General features: G+C 45.0%; 1 protein-coding gene across 1 annotated transcript; it reads left to right on the top strand.

The window, feature by feature from the left end:
• The first annotated feature begins 965 nt into the window (after positions 1-965).
• LOC121546800 (solute carrier family 26 member 6) lies at positions 966-17,054 on the top strand. The gene is made up of 19 exons (XM_041858037.2): positions 966-1,426; positions 3,880-4,019; positions 4,518-4,628; positions 5,246-5,586; positions 5,928-6,080; positions 6,868-6,950; positions 10,468-10,615; positions 11,246-11,359; positions 11,592-11,669; positions 11,765-11,860; positions 12,303-12,409; positions 12,546-12,615; positions 12,746-12,838; positions 12,936-13,046; positions 14,975-15,088; positions 15,211-15,417; positions 16,333-16,387; positions 16,505-16,638; positions 16,784-17,054. Exons 1-19 carry the CDS (start codon positions 1,287-1,289, stop codon positions 16,808-16,810), a joined length of 2,322 nt encoding a protein of 773 aa, XP_041713971.1. The 5' UTR covers positions 966-1,286; the 3' UTR covers positions 16,811-17,054.
• The last annotated feature ends 3,211 nt before the right edge of the window (positions 17,055-20,265 follow it).

Consider the following 20,265-nt stretch of genomic DNA (forward strand, 5'->3'; position numbering starts at 1 on the left):
GGGATCCAAATATACAAATACTGTTCCTACTAAATTAGATTACAAGTGTGTTTTGTGGGTGTGAGGGAAGAGACTTGATTGATTGATTGATGGATAAAATAATTTTTACAGTTAATAACTATTTAGTAAAAACAATTTAAAACTACAAAGAACCTTGAAGGATGGCACTTGGAATTACACGTGTGTGTGTGTGTGAGTTTGTGTATGTGTGTATGAGGAGGAAGAGATGCCTACTCAACCCATGATGATTGACCTAGGGAAAAAGTACAGCTGGGTGACTGGCCTGAGTAAACACTTTCACTGTACTTTCACTGACGAACATACATATATACACATACACAGACACATACACACAGACACATACACACAGACACATACACACAGACACATACACACAGACACATACACACAGACACTTTGGTTTTACTATCCAAGTGGGGACCAAAACATTTATTCCCATTCAAAGTCCTATTTTCCCTAACCCTTAACCTAAACCTAACCTTAACCCTAACCTTAACCCCTAACCCTAACACTAAACCTAACCCTAACTCCTAACCCTAAACCTAACCCCTAACCCTAATTCTAACCCAAACCTAATTCTAACCCTAAACCTAACCCCTAACCCTAATTCTAACCCAAACCTAATTCTAACCCTAAACCTAACCCCTAACCCTAATTCTAACCCAAACCTAATTCTAACCCTAAACCTAACACCTAACCCTAATTCTAACCCAAACCTAATTCTAACCCTAACCACTAAGCCTAAAATAGCCTTTTTCCTTTTGGGGGCCGGCGAAATGTCACCACTTGTCAGAATTGTCCTTGTTTTACTATCCTTGTGAGGACTTTTGGAACCCAAAGAATTGTAAAGTTACACCACACACTAGTGGGTGGGGTGGGGGTGTGAGGTGTTCCCTCATAAGGGCAGGAGAAGACTATCACTCCCACACTCTGCCAAACTGGATACAAACTGGATACAAACTGAGACACAGCCAGGAGCGTGGGACTTAGAGTAGCTTCTTGTTTCATGCTTTTGTAACTCTCATCAGGGTGTTGGACAGTTGTTGGTAATTGGCAGACATCTGTTGTTTTGGACCAAGAGGTTTTTCTCTTTTTGGACCAACAGTGTTTTTTGTGAGAAATGTTTTGGAGAGACCTGCACAGTGTTTCAGTCTAGAAGGACAGACAGATAGACAGAGACAGAAAGAAAAGACAGAGAGAGAAGAGAGACACAAAGCAATCAACACAAAGACAGTCAGTGTTGGAAGACAGACAGACAGACAGCCATGGGGGTTGAGGAACAGAGAGCTGGGAAGTTTTACGTGGAGAGGGATGTTTTGGATGAACTTTGCCTTGACCAGGTGGCCCGAAGACGGACACACTCCACCAGACCTCCCCTGAAGGAGAGGGTGAAAGATTCCATCAGGTAAGATATGGTAAAAGAGAAGGAGCGGGAGCAGAGCAGGAGGGATGGGAGAGGGGGAGGAGGGAGGGGGAGGAGGGGAGAGGGGGGAGGAGGAGGGGAGGGGAGAGGAGGGGGGGGGGAGAGGAGGAGGGGGAGGATGAGGGGAGAGGAGGAGGGAGAGGAGGAGGGAGAGGGGGGGGTGGAGGATAGAGCACGTTGGGAGCAGAAACATGCATCAGTTTCACTATTTGCTGACTAATTCTGCAAATGAATAACATGCATTGACAAAAGCTATTTTGGATCTGTGTCTGTGTTTATGTCAGTTTACAATTTACTGCCCAGGTTATTTGAGGACAGTTGAGTACGGCACAGTAGATGAGCGTGAGTGTGTGTGTGTTTGAATGTGTGATATGCTTCTTTATATGGTTGCAATGGATGATCTTTCATTATGCAATCCCACTGACGCAGGGAGAGGAAAGAGAGGGAAGAGAGGAGCAGCATGAACGAGCGAGAGAGGGACAGTCTGTGCCGGACAGAGAAGGAGAATATTAGAGAGAAAACAATAAACAGAGATAGAGGATAAGAGAGAAGGTTAATGAGAGGGACAGAGAGAGAGAGAGAGAAAGAAGGGAACAGATAGAGGGTCAGAGAGAGAGAGAGAAAGAAGGGAACAGATAGACGGTCAGAGAGAGAGAGAGAAAGAAGGGAACAGATAGAGGGACAGAGAGAGAGAAGGCAGGACAGGACAGCTGCCCATATGAACAAAATACTACAGTATACTATGGTCTAAATACTGTAGTATTACTATATTTATATACTATAGTATTCACTTCAGTGTTTTTGCGGAAGTATACTGTAGTATTCACTGTAGTGTTTTTGAGGACATGACTGTAGTATACTATAGTATTCACTGTAGTGTTTTTGAGGACATGACTGTAGTATACTATAGTATTCACTGTAGTGTTTTTGAGGACATGACTGTAGTATACTATAGTATTCACTGTAGTGTTTTTGCAGACTTTAATGTAGTGTTCACTGACTAGTATACTGTAGTACAGTTTATTATAGTATAAATACTGTAGCATATACTATAGTAATTACTGTAGTGTTTTTGTGGATATTACTCTAGTATTTACTAGTGTTTTTAGTTTTATTATCTTTGACATAGAAGACACACTAAGAGCAAATTTTCCATAAACTGAAGGAAGGTAGAACTGGAGTCTAAACAGATAGTTAAACACTTCTTCTCTTTTCTATAACCTATAGGGGAGCACAATATATGGTCTATATAGGTTTATATGTAGGTTTCTCACTCATGGGTGGCTATAGTTCACTATAGTAAAAAAAAAAACTGTGTTTTTGCAGACATTACTGTAGTATTTACTACAGTGTTTTTTGCAGAAAATACTGTAGTATTTAATATAGTATTCTACAGTATACTACACAAGTATATAGTTAGCACTACACGATCAAGGGATATGACAGTGTGCAGTATAGTATTCTACAGTATACTAGTTTACTACAGAATACTATATAATTCTATAGTAACAGAATACTATATCATTATATAGTAAGTACTGTAGTATTCTATAGTAAACTGTAGTCTTTTATCTGGGTTATAAAAGGCAGACAGTTTGGTCCAGGCCGTGTGACATATTCAGGCTTGAAGAGAAAAGTTCACCTTCCTCTGGACCTGAGCCCTGATGGCCTCTTGAAACTGAAACATAGGTGAATATTTGGTGGCAATGCTGAACACTATCACAGAGTATGACACTGCACTGCCACCAAATATTAACCTATCACAGAGTATGACATCACTACCACCAAATATTAACCTATCACAGACACTGCACTGCCACCAAATATAAACCTATCACAGAGTATGACATCACTATCACCAAATATTAACCTATCACAGACACTGCACTGCCACCAAATATAAACCTATCACAGAGTATGACACAGCACCGCCACCAAATACTAACCTCATAAAAAATACAAGACAAAGCCAAGAACGCTTTAGCTACATAATCCAGATCTGCCAGGTCGCAGTTGTAAATGAGAACCTGTTCTCAACTGGCTTACCTGGTTAAATAAAGGTGAAATAAAAATAAAAAAATAAAAAGATGAACGCTCCAAACACAGATTACACCCCTTTTGTTTTTACTGGGTGGCTAAACAGGACCGTACAGATAGTTGGTTTCTCTGTAAGCCCCGGTCCTGAAGGGCCACGGTGTGTGCAGGTTTTTGTTCCAGCCTAGCTTTAAGACTGTTAGAGCTGGGCTAGAACAAGACCCTGCACACACTGTGGCGCTCCAGGAGCAGAGTTGCCTACCCATGCCCTATCCACCAACTGTGTGGAAGCACAACTGCTAAACTCAGCAGACACATTTCAGTTGTCACAAATGGATAACAAAATTGTATTACTCTTTTTTCCACCTCTCCATGATCCACCCCTCCCCTCCTGGTGTCAGGTGTTCCGTGCCCAAGCTGAAGCGCTCTGTGCTGAGCACTCTGCCTGTCCTGTCATGGCTGCCCCGTTACTCAGTGAGAGACAACGGCCTGGGAGACCTCATCTCTGGCATCAGCGTTGGCATCATGCACCTGCCTCAGGGTCTGTACCACATCTACTGTTGGACCAAACACACATACAGGGCCCAATCACAGGGTTCAATCACAGGGTCCAATCACAGGGCCCAATCACAGGGTCCAATCACAGGGTCCAATCACAGGGCCCAATCACAGGGTCCAATCACAGGGCCCAATCACAGGGTCCAATCACAGGGTCCAATAACAGGGTTCGATAACAGGGTTCGATCACAGGGCCCGATCACAGGGTCCAATCACAAGGCCCGATCACAGGGCCCGATCCTAACTTGAAATCGGCAACACGTGTAACTCACATGCAAATCTCCCAAATCTCCTGCTGATGTAAAAATGACTTTCTAAATACATTTGATTGATTGATGCCGATGCTTGAGGTATGGAAAAGCCTGATTTACACAAATCGATCTCAATGTTTAATCTCTTTGGGCTGTTAAATTCCTAAAAGTTACATGATAGCTGTCTATTTTGTGAAGACTGTGAAGACTTTCCTGTAACGTTTGCATAGGTATGGCCTATGCTCTCCTGGCCTCTGTGCCTCCAGTGTATGGTCTCTACACCTCCTTCTACCCTGTACTGGTCTACTGCATTCTTGGCACCTCCAGACACATCTCCATAGGTAAGACGGAGTGGAGAGAGGAGGAGACAGAGAGAGAGGAGGAGACACAGAGAGAGGGGGAGACAGAGAGAGAGGGGGAGACAGAGAGAGAGGAGGAGACAGAGAGAGAGGGGGAGACAGAGAGAGAGGAGGAGACAGAGAGATAAGAAGGAGACAGAGAGAGAGGGGGAGACAGAGAGAGAGGGGGAGACAGAGAGAGAGGAGGAGACAGAGAGATAAGAAGGAGACAGAGAGAGAGGGGGAGACAGAGAGAGAGGGGGAGACAGAGAGAGAGGAGGAGACAGAGAGAGAGGGGGAGACAGAGAGAGAGGGGGAGACAGAGAGAGAGGAGGAGACAGAGAGAGAGGGGGAGACAGAGAGAGAGGGGGAGACAGAGAGAGGGGGAGACAGAGAGAGAGGAGGAGACAGAGAGAGAGCGGGAGACAGAGAGAGAGGGGGAGACAGAAAGAGAGGGGGAGACAGAGCGAGAGTGTGAGACAGAGAGAGAGGGGGAGACAGAGAGAGGAGGGGGAAAGACTTTAGAGAATGAATGTTTTTAATATCATAGGTCAAAGGAATAATGAGTTTCACTAAGGTGATGTTGTGTGTGTGTGTGATGTGTGTGTGTTTTTCCTCAGGCACGTTTGCTGTGATCAGCATCATGATAGGCAGTGTGACAGAGAAGCTGGCGCCAGACAGTGACTTCACGTTCCTGAATGGAACCAACGGGACAGCAGTTCTAGATGTGGCAGCCCGCGACGCCTACAGAGTACAGATAGCAGCCAGCACCACAGTACTAAGTGGGCTCTTTCAGGTCCTGCTGGGCATAGTGCGGTTTGGTTTCGTGGTGACGTACCTGTCGGAGCCCCTGGTACGTGGCTACACAACAGGAGCAGCTACACACGTCGTCGTCTCACAACTCAAATACATCTTTGGTATCCACCCTGCACGCTTCTCTGGACCACTGTCTCAGGTCTATGTGAGTACACACAACACATCCACATCCACACACTCATGCGCAAAGACACACAGACACATGCAGGCAGTAACAGTCTGACTGTCCATCTCTCTCTCTCTCTCTCTCTCTCTCTCTCTCTCTCTCTCTCTCTCTCTCTCTCTCTCTCTCTCTCTCATCTCTCTCTCTCTCTCATATCTCTCTTTCATATCTCTCTTTCATATATCTCTCTCTCTCTCTCTCTCTCTCTCTCTCTCTCTCTCTCTCTCATATCTCTCTCTCATATCTCTCTTTCATATCTCTCTCTCATATCTCTCTCTCTCTCATCTCGCTCTCTCATCTCTCTCTCTCATCTCTCTCTCTAGATCCTAATAGACATCTGTAGACATCTGCCAGAGACTAACATTGGGGCCCTGGTGGTTAGTCTCGTGGCCTTGGTGGTCCTCATAGTGGTCAAAGAACTCAACTCCTGTTATGAGAAGAAACTACCTCTGCCTATTCCCATAGAACTCATAGTGGTAAGTCCTTTATACCTAACCCCTCTCTGTATCTGTCTGTTCATTAGTCACACAATCATTGATTGATTGATTTAGTTTATTAGATCATTAAAAGTGGAGACAACATTACATATACAAGTATTTTCCATCATCCTCTCAATTATCTCTCTCTGTTTTGGTCCCTTGAACATATGTGTGCTAATGAATGTCACTAGAGGGCAGGCTGTCACCATGGCTGATATCTATAAGGAGCGTAGTGTAACCCAGAGCTGCTGCTGTCTTCTGGACCTGTTAAACATTTTGAGAGGAAGTTAATTCTATTCTCAGTTTAACAATCCAGATGTTTTTGTTTGTGTTATTGTGTTTTTCATCAATTAGAATCAGTTGGAAGCTCTTTGTATATCTCAAAGGGTTAATATTCTGCCCAGTTAGTGTGTGTGTGTGTGCCCCCAGTTAATGGTAGTGCTTGGTTTCTCATTCATCCAATAAAATGTGCTCAAGTGATGAGCTCTGTTAAATGATTGGCCTGTCTTTCCGCTTGAATTCCAAACCCACACAGGGTCTGCGATAATGATTTACTCACAATTACACACATGCATACAAGTTCCTACACATGTGTACAACGGTGGATGCTTTGTTGTTGTGAGCATGGTAACCTATGTGTGTGTGTGTGTGTGCGTGTGTGTGTGTGTGTGTGTGTGTGTATAGTGTGTGTGTGTGTGTGTGTGTGTGTGTGTGTGTGTGTGTGTGTGTGTGTGTGTGTGTGTGTGTGTGTGTGTGTGTGTGTGTGTGTGTGCGTGTGTTACAGATCATAGCAGCGACACTCATCTCCTACTACGGCAACCTGAACAGCCAATACGACGTGGCTGTGGTTGGAGAGATCCCCAGAGGGTGAGTGTTTATGTGTGTGTGTGTGTGTGTGTGAGTCAGTAGCCATAGGTTGTTGACTGGGGCCTGGTCTGTTGAGGCAGAGTGCTCTCCTGGTCAAGGTTACACCCAGAACAAAGCAAGGGGGGCAAGGACCGAATGTATCAGAGGGTGATAACATAATGTACAGTTTGTTTGTGTGTGTGTGTGTGTGTGTGTGTGTGTGTGTGTGTGTGTGTGTGTGTGTGTGTGTGTGTGTGTGTGTGTGTAGGGGGTTTCTAAGGTCAGTGAGATGCCGAGTTACAGTTTTGACTTAAATCTACTTGAAAATCTATGGCAAGACCTGAAAATGGTTGTCTAGCAATGATCAACAACCAATTTGACAGAGCATTGAATAATTTTTTAAGAATAATGGGCAAATGTTACTCACAGCTGTAATCAATGCCAAAGGTGCTTCTACAAAGTATTGACTCAGGTGTGTGAATACTTATGTACAGTTAACAAAAATATAAACGCAATATGTAAATTGTTGGTGCCATGTTTCATGAGGAGTATTTCTGTCTGTAATAAAGCCCTTTTGTGGGGAAAAACTCTAAAATCTCTAAAAACATGTTTTCTCTTTGTCATTATGGGGTATTGTGTGTAGATGGGTGAGATAAAAAAAATCAATTTAATACATTTTGAATTCATGCTGTAGCACAACATAATGTGAAATAAGTCAAGGGGTATGAATACTTTCTGAAGGTCCTTTAGCTCCTTGAGAAGGAGTCATCCTAGAGCAGGGATGGGCAACTTTGATGGGGATGGGGGCTGAACTCATCATGAGGGGACGCAGTGGCTCATGGGTCTGTGTACCCACCCACATCCATACCCTAGCCTTTTGGGGACACTTAGGGACATTTTATTGGTTAGTCTTGGACATGTATTAGCTGATTTTGCATGGTTTTCAGACTGCTGGACTGCCAAAGACCAAAGCCAAGCAGCTGTTTCTTCTATTGCTCCAGGGCAGCTTTTGTAGGCAGGTCACCTTCATTCATAAGCTTGATCAAGTTGTCACAGGTTTACTTTAAATTGATCATTTCATTCTTTCACATTTCAAAACATAAAGTAGCCTACAGGTACTTTATCACTTGGTTTACCATCTATCATTTAGGTTAATTTGAGTCATTATCACATTACCTGTGAATTGTTATGGAATTAAATACCCTCAAATAATTATCTATACATAATCTTTAGATGCTGACTTCAAAATCACCCGAATGAAGGCACCTTTTTACCGTCCTGCCTCAAAAGGCAGCACCCTTGTCAGTGTTTACACAGCACCCTTGTCAGTGTTTACACAGCCAGTGTTTGGAAGACCAGGCACCTGTACTGTATGACCTCTAATGTCAAATATTTGGTCCTTGGCATCTTAATGATTAACTCTAGAAAATTATTAAATGTATATGGGTCATTGAGGTTGTGTACATTTGTTACGACACTTGTTACCACTGTTGAAGGACCTAGCGGACAAGCAGCGGCAGGAATCAAGTGGATCTGTTGGAGATGATGGAGGAAGGGGTCTGGACAGTGGCAGTAATGGAGGAGATACATTTTTACAGTGTTGACAACATCGCTGTCCTTGACCCACATCAATCCCCTATATACCTCCCTCCCCCTCTCCTCTCTCCTCTCTCCTCCCTCCCCCTCTCCTCTCTCCACCCTCTCCCCCTCTCCTCTCTCCTCCCTCTCCTGTCTCCACACTCTCCCCCTCTCCTCTCTCCTCCCTCTCACCCTCTCCTCCCTCTACCCTCTCCTCCCTCTCCCTCTCTCCTCTCTCCTCCTCTCCTCTCTCTCCTCTCTCCCGCTCCTCTCTCCCGCTCCTCTCTCCCCCTCTCCTATCTCCTCCCTCTCCTCTCTCTCCTACTCCTCCCTCTCACCCTCTCCTCCCTCTACCCTCTCCTCCCTCTCCCTCTCTCCTCTCTCCTCCTCTCCTCCCTCTCCTCTCTCTCCTCCCGCTCCCCCTTCCCGCTCCCCCCTCTCCCTCTCCTCTCTCCTCTCTCCCTCTCCTCTCTCCCTCTCCTCTCTCCTGTCTCCTCCCTCTCCTCTCTCTCCTGTCTCCTCCCTCTCCTGTCTCCTCCCTCTCCACCTCTCCTCCCTCTCCTCCTCTCCTCCCTCTCCTGTCTCCTCCTCTCTCCCCCTCTCCTGCTCTCCTCTCTCTCATCCTCTCTCCTGTCTCCTCCTCTCTCCTCCACTCCTCTCTACTCTCTCTCCTCTCCTCTCTCCTCCCTCTCCTGTCTCCCCCCTCTCCTCTCTGCCTCTCCCCTCTCCCTCTCCTCCTCTGCTCTCCTCTCTCCTCCCTCTCCTGTCTCCTCCTCTCCTCTCTCCGCTCTCCCTCTCCTCTCCTCTCTCCTCCCTCTCCTGTCTCCTCCTCTCCTCTCTCCCTCTTCTCCCTCTCCTCCCTCTCCTGTCTCCTCCTCTCTCCTCTCTCCCTGTCCTCCTTTCCTCTCTCCCCCTCCTGTCTCCTCCTCTCCTCTCTCCTCTCTCCACCTCTCCTCTCTCCTCCCTCTCCTCTCTCTCCTACTCCTCCCTCTCACCCTCTCCTCCCTCTCCCTCTCTCCTCTCTCCTTCTCTCCTCCCTCTCTCCTCTTCTCCCCCCTCTCCTCTCTCCTCCCTCTCCTCTCTCTCCTCCCTCTCCTGTCTCCTCCCTCTCTCCCTCTCCTCTCTCCTCTCTCCCTCTCCTCTCTCCTCCCTCTCCTGCCTCCTTCCTCTTTCCCTCTCCTCTCTCCTCCCTCCTCCTCTCCTCTCTCTCCTGTCTCCTCCCTCTCCTGTCTCCTCTCTCTCCCCCTCTCCCCCTCTCCTCTCTCCTCCTCTCCTCCCTCTCCTGTCTCCTCCTCTCCCCCTCTCCTCTCTCTCCTCTTCTCTCTCCTCCCTCTCTTGTCTCCTCCTCTCCCCCTCTCCTCTCTCTCCTCTTCTCTCTCCTCCCTCTCCTGTCTCCTCCTCTCTCCTCCTCTCTCTCCTCTCCTCTCTCCTCCCTCTCCTGTCTCCTCCCTCTCCCCCTCTCTCCCTCTCCTCTCTCCCTATCCTCACTCCTCCCTCCTCTCTCCTCCCTCTCCTCCTCTCCTCTCTCTCCTGTCACCTCCCTCTCCTCCTCTCCTCCTCTCCCTCCTGTCTCCTCCCTCTCCCCCTCTCCTCCTCTCCTCTTTCTCCTCCTCTCCTCCCTCTCCTGTCCCCTCCTCTCTCCTCCTCTCCTCTCTCCTCCTCTCCTCTCTCTCTCCCTCTCCTCCTCTCCTCTCTCCTCCCTCTCCTGTCTCCTCCTCTCTCCTCCTCTCCTCTCTCCCTCTCCTCCTCTCCTCTCTCCCTCTTCCTTTCCTCTCTCCTCCCTCTCCTGTCTCCTCCTCTCCTCTTTCCTCTCTCCCTCTCCTCCTCTCCTCTCTCTCCTGTCTCCTCCCCCTGTCCTCCCACTCCTCTCTCCTGACTCCTCCCTCTCCTGTCTCCTCCCTCTGTATTCCCACTCCTCACTCCTTTACGTCCCCCCTCCCCCCTTCCTCTCCATCCCTAGGCTGAAGTCTCCCAGTCTACCTGACGTCAGTCTGTGGGGTACGGTGGTTGGTGATGCGTTTGCTGTGGCCATAGTGGGTTATGCCATCAACATCTCCCTGGGCAAAACCTTTGGCCTCAAACACGGCTACAAGGTGGACAGCAACCAGGTGGGACACGCAGGCGCACACACACACACACACACACACACACACATGCAGACACACACAGTTATGCAGGTAGGCAGGTGCATGCTTGAGGTTGTTCTGCTCTGAAGGAGAGAGACAGCTCTCTGGTCCTGAATGTTTAATGGCCGACACGCTCTGCTCAGTCAAGTACAGATGTAGGATCTTAGTTTAAGCCAGTTTGCTACAGCAGGAAAATAATCCTGCAGCAACAGGACATTTGAATTATTATGCAGAGTATAATTCATGGATATTTTTTGTAGGAGTTAATACATTTTACATTAGGGCAAATCACGTCTGAAATTTTAAATAGGAAATTACAAACTTTAGAAGCTTTTTAAACCTTTAATACACTACAAGTTTGCATTTCCTGTTGTGCACGAAAATTCTCATCAACAAAAGAGTGATCAAATTAAGATCCTACATCTGTATGGATGAGAACTACACCAGTAGCAGTTAACAATACAACAGTGGGCTGTGGAGCAGTTGTGACTTAGTATAGTCTGAATATGCACTAGGACTTATTTACTTGTGGTGGTCAAAGGATGGTCATTAGTGCATTCTCTGGCTTCTGCATACCTCTCATCTCCCCCCTCTCACGCTCTCTCTCTCTAGGAGCTGGTGGCTCTGGGTCTCAGTAACACAGTGGGAGGATTCTTCCAATGCTACTCTGTCACCTCTTCTATGTCCCGTAGCCTCATTCAGGAGAGCACTGGGGGCAAAACACAGGTAACACACACACACAGTATGTCCACCTGCTAATATTTCTGCAGGCATACATTTACATTTTTGTCATTTAGCAAGACGCTCTTATCCAGAGTGCATACATTTTTCTTTTTTCATACTGGTCCCCCGTGGGAATCGAACCCACAACCCTGCCTTTGCAAGCGCCATGCTCTACCAACTGAGCTACACGGGACTAAATACACACTCACTGATGTGTGTTTGTGTATTGTGTCAGGTTGCCGGGGTGGTTTCTTCAGTGATTGTGCTGATCACCGTTCTGCAACTGGGGACACTGTTTGAGGAGCTACCCAAGGTATCTATCTCCCCCCCACCACCAAACACACACACACAACACCACGCCACTGATCTGATCTGATGAGTGTGTGTGTGTGTGTGTGTGTCCCATAGGCTGTCCTGTCCTGCATAGTGTTTGTAAACCTGAAAGGCATATTTAAGCAGTACCTAGACATTCCTGCACTCTGGAAGAGCAACAAAGTCGACCTGGTGAGAGCAACACATAACATCTATACACTTCATATCTATAACCTAAGACCTGCATCCTAACATGAGACCCCTGGGGCCTCATTTATAACCTTTTTGCGTAAATTTAACACTAAATATCTGCGTGGGGGGTGCAACTCAATATTATATCCTAATGTTTTGTACACTCCGTGTATATTCCCCACTTTCACAAGGCTACTAGGCTACTTTTGCCTTCTTGTAATACTTCAACCACTAGAAACTGTGCTTACGCATGGTCTGAAGTTTGCGGGATGATAAGCACATTCTCATGTCAATTCAGTTTTTATAAATGTCAACTTTTGCGTGAAAAATGGCTCATGCATGTGTTGGGGCATATTTTGTGCAAAAGCACCGTTTATAAATGAGGCCCCTGGTTCCTGGGTATTCACCCCTATTGATCACATGTGTCTCTGTTGCCCCCTAGCTGGTGTGGTTGGTAACGCTGGCGTGTACCATCCTGCTGAACCTGGACCTGGGCCTGGCTGCATCCATCGCCTTCTCTCTGCTCACTGTCATCTTCAGAACACAGCTGTGAGTCTGTGTGTGTGTGTGTGTGTGTGTGTGTGTGTTTGTTGTAGAAGGGAGAGAGATTTACCTTCTAAAGTTACTGTACTGTGTCCCTCTTTCTTCTCAAAGTGCATAACATCCCTTTATCTTTCTCTCCCAGGCCACGGTACTCTATCCTGGGGCAGGTTCCTGGGACTGAGCTCTACCTGGACACAGACACATATGAAGAGGTGAGATGGAGGAGCTCAATATGTACTAAGGGGGGAGTGGGTTAGTGAACAATGGGGTTTAAAGCAGCTTTTAGATGACTGTCTATTGAACCCCTCCCCCCCCTCGTTTGTGTGTTGGTTTGTCCCGCAGGCAAAAGAGATCCCAGGTATCACTATCTTCCGTTCTTCCACCACGGTGTACTATACCAACGCTGAGTTATACCTGGACGCACTGCAGGAGAAGGTAGTGTGTGTCTTTCTCTCAATCTGCCCTTTTTCTCTGAAATGTTCACTCTCTCTTATTCACTCTCTCAATCGCTCTCTTTCATTTCCCCACACAGACAGGAATTGACATTGGGAAGCTGCTGACACAAAATAAGAAAAGAGATGCTAAACAAAAGAGGAAAGAAAATAAAGAAGAAAAGAAAGCTGAAAAGGAGGCAAAGAAACAGGTATGACACACGACACATACAGTACATCACACACGTCACATACAGTACATCATACACGTTACATACAGTACATCATACACGTTACATACAGTACATCACACACGTCACATACAGTACATCATACACGTTACATACAGTACATCATACACGTTACATACAGTACATCATACACGTTACATACAGTACATCATACACGTTACATACAGTACATCACACACGTCACATACAGTACATCATACACGTTACATACAGTACATCATACACGTTACATACAGTACATCACACACGTCACATACAGTACATCATACACGTCACATACAGTACATCATACACGTTACATACAGTACATCACACACGTCACATACAGTACATCATACACGTTACATACAGTACATCATACACGTCACATACAGTACATCATACACGTTACATACAGTACATCACACACGTCACATACAGTACATCATACACGTCACATACAGTACATCATACACGTTACATACAGTACATCACACACGTCACATACAGTACATCATACACGTTACATACAGTACATCACACACGTCACATACAGTACATCATACACGTTACATACAGTAAGTACATCATACACGTTACATTCAGTACATCACACACATCACATACAGTACATCATACACGTTACATATAGTACATCATACACGTTACATACAGTACATCATACACGTCACATACAGTACATCATACACGTTACATACAGTACATCACACACGTCACATACAGTACATCATACACGTTACATACAGTACATCACACACGTCACATACAGTACATCATACACGTTACATACAGTACATCACACACGTCGCATACAGTACATCATACACGTTACATACAGTAAGTACATCATACACGTTACATTCAGTACATCACACACATCACATACAGTACATCATACACGTTACATACAGTACATCATACACGTTACATACAGTACATCACACACATCACATACAGTACATCACATCTTTTTCAAGACCTCTGCAATCCGCCCCTGACATGCTGTCAATTAACTTCTGGTCCATATCCTGACTGATGGCAGCCCATTCTTGCATAATCAATGCTTGGAGTTTGTGGGTTTTTGTTTGTCCACCCGCCTCTTGAGGATCGACCACAAGTTCTCAATGGGATTAAGGTCTGGGGAGTTTCCTGGCCATGGACCCAAAATGTCGATGTTTTGTTCCCCGAGCCACTTAGTTATCACTTTTGCCTTATGGCAAGGTGCTCCATCATGCTGGAAAAGGCATTGGTCGTCACCAAACTGTTCTTGGATGGTTGGGAGAAGTTGCTCTCGGAGGATGTGTTGGTACCATTCTTTATTCATGGCTGTGTTCTTAGGCAAAATTGTGAGTGAGCCCACTCCCTTGGCTGTGAGTGAGCCCACTCCCACACACACGTCACATACAGTACGTCACACACACACACACGTCACATACAGTACGTCACACACACACACGTCACATACAGTACGTCACACACACACACACGTCACATACAGTACGTCACACACACACACACGTCACATACAGTACGTCACACACACACGTCACATACAGTACGTCACACACACCCACGTCACATACAGTACGTCACACACACACACACTTCACATACAGTACGTCACACACACACACACGTCACATACAGTACGTCACACACACACGTCACATACAGTACGTCACACACACACGTCACATACAGTACGTCACACACACCCACGTCACATACAGTACGTCACACACACACACACTTCACATACAGTACGTCACACACACACACTTCACATACAGTACGTCACACACACACATACTGTACACAAAAATGGTTTTACACTAAGATGTTATCAAGTGACCTTATTTCAATGGATGTCTCTCCCCTTCCCTTCCAAGAAAGGCGTGAATGGACACCTACACAATGGTACAGTCCACCCAGAGGACAAGGTGGATGTAGAGAAGGGAAACAGGACAGACGTCGCCCTGACTGACAGACCCACCAATGGACAGGTCTGTAGCGTGATGTACTACAATACTACACGAAACACTCTGGACTCAAGTAAAGCATACAGTCAGCAAAACCTCCATTCACACCAGAGCAGAGTAACATACTGTCTCTCTGTCAATCTAAGGTGAACTGGGCCTACGAGCAGCAAGGGACCGGGTTGGACCCGGGCTATGAGACTGGTAGTCGTGGCGATGATGCCATAACCCAGATGTCCAATACCGGAGGAGAAGGGGAGAGGGGGAGGAGCTCCGACAACGACACACATACCATCATCCTGGATCTCTCCACAGCCAGCTTTGTAGACACCGTCACTGTGATGACGCTGAATAACGTATGTTTGTGTGTGTGTGTATTTGTGTGTGTGGGAAGAGAGTATGTGTGTATTTGTGTGTGTGGGAGGAGTGTATGTGTGTATTTGTGTGTGTGGGAGGAGTGTATGTGTGTATTTGTGTGTGTGGGAGGAGTGTATGTGTGTATTTGTGTGTGAGGGAGGAGTGTATGTGTGTATTTGTGTGTGGGAGGAGTGTATGTGTGTATTTGTGTGTGTGGGAGGAGTGTATGTGTGTATTTGTGTGTGTGGGAGGAGTGTATGTGTGTATTTGTGTGTGTGGGAGGAGTGTATGTGTGTATTTGTGTGTGTGGGAGGAGTGTATGTGTGTTTTTGAAGGATGGGGATGGAAGGAGGAACGACAGAGAGGGAGGGTTGATCACAGAGGGGATGGAGAGAAGACAGTGAGAGAGAAAGGGAGATCGAGAAGGAGAAAAAAGGAGGGAGAGGGTAATGATGTTTTCAGAAATGTGTTATTTGTAGTTTCTTTGTATCCAGTCTCCTTATGTCACATTGTTCGCTGTCGTACTCCTGAGTGGCCTTGTGCTTGAAACAAACAAAGGTCTTGTGTTCTGTGAGTAGGCAGGCCTAAATTAGATTGTTTTGTATGTTGGGGAAGAGGCACTTATAGAGATGTGGAGAGAGAGAGAAAGAGAGAGAGTGAGAGTGAGAGTGAGAGTGAGAGTGAGAGTGAGAGTGAGAGTGAGAGAGAGAGAGAGAGAGAGAGAGAGAGAGAGAGAGAGAGAGAGAGAGAGAGAGAGAGAGAGGTGGAGAGAAAGAGAACAGAAAAACAAGATAAATCCAAACTGGTGCAGCACAAACAGTCCCGTAGAAAAACAGCCTTCTTATTTGACCTTTCACCTTTCTCTCTCTCTCTCTCTTTCCTTCTCTCTCACTCAATATCTCTCTTTATTGCAGATATTCCGAGACTATAGAGAGATTGACATTGACATCTATTTAGCTGGATGCCAAGGTGAGTGTCTGTGCTAATTCATGCTGGTCTCTCTGGCCTTAGCTTGTGTCGTCTTTGTGTGTGTGTGTGTGTGTGGTTTACGTGTGTATTGTGTAACCTGGTTTGTCTTTCCTCCAGTATGTGTGGTGGAGCAGTTATCCAGAGCAGGCTTTTTCTCTGAGTCCATCCCTAAGAGCCGTCTGTTCACTACGGTCCACGACGCTGTGCTACACAGCCTGCGGCTGCAAGGGACCATCTACGAGTGTGCTCTGGTGAGTAGACCAGACCCTCAAGGCCATTTGGATGGTGTTGGAACTGTCCTCCAAAATGAGCTGCTTTCTTATGATTGTTTCTAGGCATACCTGGCAATTAATTCATTCTTATCTTATGTTCTGACACTTTCTCCTTCTCTACTAGGACATGGCCTGCACTACCAAGATGTAACCAACAGGGGTCCCTTTGGTCACAATCCTTTATGTAAAATAAGAAATAATGGTTACTAATTTTGAATTGTTAATGATAACATTAAGGGTTGGAAATGAATGGGTTAGAAACAAAAGTATCAACGTACCCTGATGATTGAAGTTCTCTTGAGTCCACAATCTTCAACCCTGCACAAATATCATGAAGCTGGTTGAGAGAATGCCAAGAGTGTGCAAAGCTGTCATCAAGGCAAAGGGTGGCTACTTTGAAGAATCTAAAATATATTTTGATCTGTTTAACACTTTTTTGGTTACTAGATGATTCCATATGTGTTATTTCATAGTTTGGATGTCTTCACTATTATTCTACAATGTAGAAAATAGTAAAAAATAATGAAAAACCCTTGAATGAGTAGGTGTGTCCAAACTTTTGACTGGTACTAACGTAGGTGCACAGGTTGAGAGACAAATTGGAGTAATCAAGATGACACATTCAATACCGTCTTGGACACTCTTGCCTGCATCTAGCTGATCTAGGGTGTAATAATTTGTATTTGTATTTATTAGCGATCGCCATTACTCTTCCTGGGGTCCAAACACATTAAGGCACTTACATCAGTTCCATGTAGTCATGGCTCTATGTAGTACTGTGCACCTCCCATAGTCTGTTCTGGACTTGTGGATTGTGAAGAGACCTCTGGTGGCATGTCTTGTAGTAGTTTAGTAGTTTAAACAGACAGCTCGGTGCATTCAGTTTGTCAACACGTCTTACAAAAACAAGTAGTGATGAAGTCAATCTCTCCTCCACTTTGAGCCATGAGAGATTGATATGCATACTATTAATGTTAGCTCTCCGTGTACGTTTAAGGGCCAGCAGTGCTGCCCTGTTCTGAGCCAATTGTCATTTTCCTAAGTCCCTCTTTGTGGCACCTGACCACACGACTGAACAGTAGTCCAGGTGCGACAAAACTAGGGCCTGTAGGACATGCCTTGTTTATAGTGTTGTTAAGTCCAAACTGTTTTGCAACCAAAACGAGAGTTTCTATTGTACAAATTCAAGTAGGTCTATCCCCGTTTCGTTCCGTATAAGAAACAGAAGCAACAGAATCGGCAGAATGAATACACCCCTGATCACACGCAAACACAGTTCACTTTCATAGAAGCCATATACAAACAGCATGATAATTTTGCTCGTTGTATAATTCCTTCTCGCATCTACGGGCACTCCTCCTCTCACCTTTTCCCTTTGCTTGGGGACTTCAGTGCACAACACAACAGCTGTCTGTAACCAGTATGAAAAATGTATGCACTCACTAACTGTAAGTCGCTCTGGATAAGAGCGTCTGCTAAATGACTAAAATGTAAATGTAACCAGGCGAAAAAACCTCTCCAAGCCAAACCTTTATACCATAACCGCTAACCGCTACACACAGCCTACATCGTTGTCACCATATTAGCTAACATCATAGTCAACATAGCTACTAGAACTAACGTGTTAGTAAACCTGCTACAATCACGCAGTACAGTGTACAGCAAGCAGTTTAGCAGTTACACCGGCGGGCCCAAGTGGCAATAAATTATAAACCGAAAGCTTACCTTGACTTGGAAGAGTTCCAGTGTTGGATATTCTTAGCCAGCTAGCTAACATAAATAGCATTAATCTCTGTTTGAGCCGGGTGTTTGAGTAGGCTAAATTAGCTAGCTGCATTAGCTAGCTAAGTATGAGAAAGTTTAAAACATTTAACGAAATAAGCCTATAGCTAGCTCTCTCTCTCTGCTGCTTCTCCTTAATTTTTTAAGAAATGAATTTGTTCAAAACTGTTCATCTATTGTCTTTCTCTCTCTTTGAGTCAACTACTCACCACATTTTATGCACTGCAGTGCTAGCTAGCTGCAGATTATGCTTTCAGTACTAGATTCATTATCTGATCCTTTGATTGGGTGTACTTGTCAGTTCATGCTGCAAGAGCTCTGATAGGTTGGAGGATGTCCTCCGGAAGTCGTCATAATTACTGTGTAAGTCTATGGAAGGGGGTGAGAACCATGAGCCTACATTTTGTATTGAAGTCAATGTACCCAGAGGATGGAAAATAGCTGTCCTCCGGCTACACCATGGTGCTACCCTAGAGGGTGCTGTTGAGGCTACTGTAGACCTTCATTCCAAAACAGTGTGTTGTTTGGTAATGTTAATATATTTATGATAGTTTTATCTAAAAAGGATAACTGTTTCACCATTTTTATTTTTATGAAATTCACGGAGTAGGATCGTCCTCCACCTCCTCCTCTGAGGAGCCTCCACTGATTTCCATATCATAAAACTCATGTCATATAGTGTCATCATTTATAATCACTATGTTTGATTTACAGTTACAAGATAACATGGCGTCATACCCTGGGTTGTTCTGAACTGAATGCCTATTGTGAAGTAAATTTGCCGTGGCACACGCACCTGAATGCACTCATGACTCCTTTCAACGCGCACCAAAATTATTGAAATTACTTAGGAACTGTGCACATTTTGGAGAGGTGTGTGGCCACTTGGAGACACCAGTTAGTGCTCTCAATCAAACTCTTGTAAAAAAAAAAAAATCTTATGTTGCACCTACCCCACATTTTCCAGGAATATTCTGATCATGTTACTGAATGTATCAAGAGTATTTTCTGTTTTGTTATCAACAAATGTGTCGAAAAGTACAGTAAATGTAAAATGCACATAATATCAACAGTGTAATGTTTGGATTCAGTCTTGTGTCAGGTGAACTGTTGTGTCCTCACATTTGGTTTAATATTTTCCCCAAACTGTTCCCTTTCAAATGTTACCATGGTTATGCATAGCCTATGCTTGTCATATTTATTCTGTAAGAAACATTTCAATCTATATAGGCCAATTTTGATGTCCCAATAACATGACATCGGGTCTATGAACTGATATACAAAACAACAATAGACATATCACAATCCATTTTTTTCAATTTAAACTATTATAGAAAATTAGCGCTACAAACAGAATGCTCAATAAATGGAGCATTTAACAGTCAGCCCTGTGCATCTCTGCCACAAATAAACAGAATCAATAGATCATCTCTTTTGGTACTGTTCATCAGTGTCTCGCTTTTGGAGTCAAGTCCAGGAATGGTTGTTATGTCATAATATCTGCAGATGGACCTGCAAACTGTATTGTTTGGGAATCGGAAAAACCACGATCAATCAATGGGAAATAGGATAACTAGCTAACGTCGCTAATAATAAAGTTAGCTATTTTGCTTAAAATTGACAATGGTCAAACTAGCTACATATTATCAATATTGATAAAGTTGTAAAAAACTGATTTGTTGTCTTCTTTTCGGCAACAAAGTTTCCAAATGGTGTTTCTGACTTGGAGGGTCCTTCAAGTGAAACTTCCCAGTGCGAACTAGGAATTTCCGATAACTCCGATACCACATGAACGCAGCATATCCTCCCCCCTTTAAGATTTTT

The sequence above is a fragment of the Coregonus clupeaformis genome, chromosome 30, assembly GCF_020615455.1.
Source record: "Coregonus clupeaformis isolate EN_2021a chromosome 30, ASM2061545v1, whole genome shotgun sequence".
Classification (NCBI taxonomy): Eukaryota; Metazoa; Chordata; class Actinopteri; order Salmoniformes; family Salmonidae; genus Coregonus; species Coregonus clupeaformis.

What these genes read in the sequence shown, in the direction of transcription:
- LOC121546800 (XM_041858037.2), top strand. Translation starts at nt 1,287, where the DNA reads ATGGGGGTTGAGGAACAGAGAGCTGGGAAGTTTTACGTGGAGAGGGAT. An exon ending in CATCATGCACCTGCCTCAGG is followed by an intron (nt 4,020 to 4,517) that starts GTCTGTACCACA and finishes ACGTTTGCATAG; the next exon opens with GTATGGCCTATGCTCTCCTG. An exon ending in GTTGGAGAGATCCCCAGAGG is followed by an intron (nt 6,951 to 10,467) that starts GTGAGTGTTTAT and finishes CTCCATCCCTAG; the next exon opens with GCTGAAGTCTCCCAGTCTAC.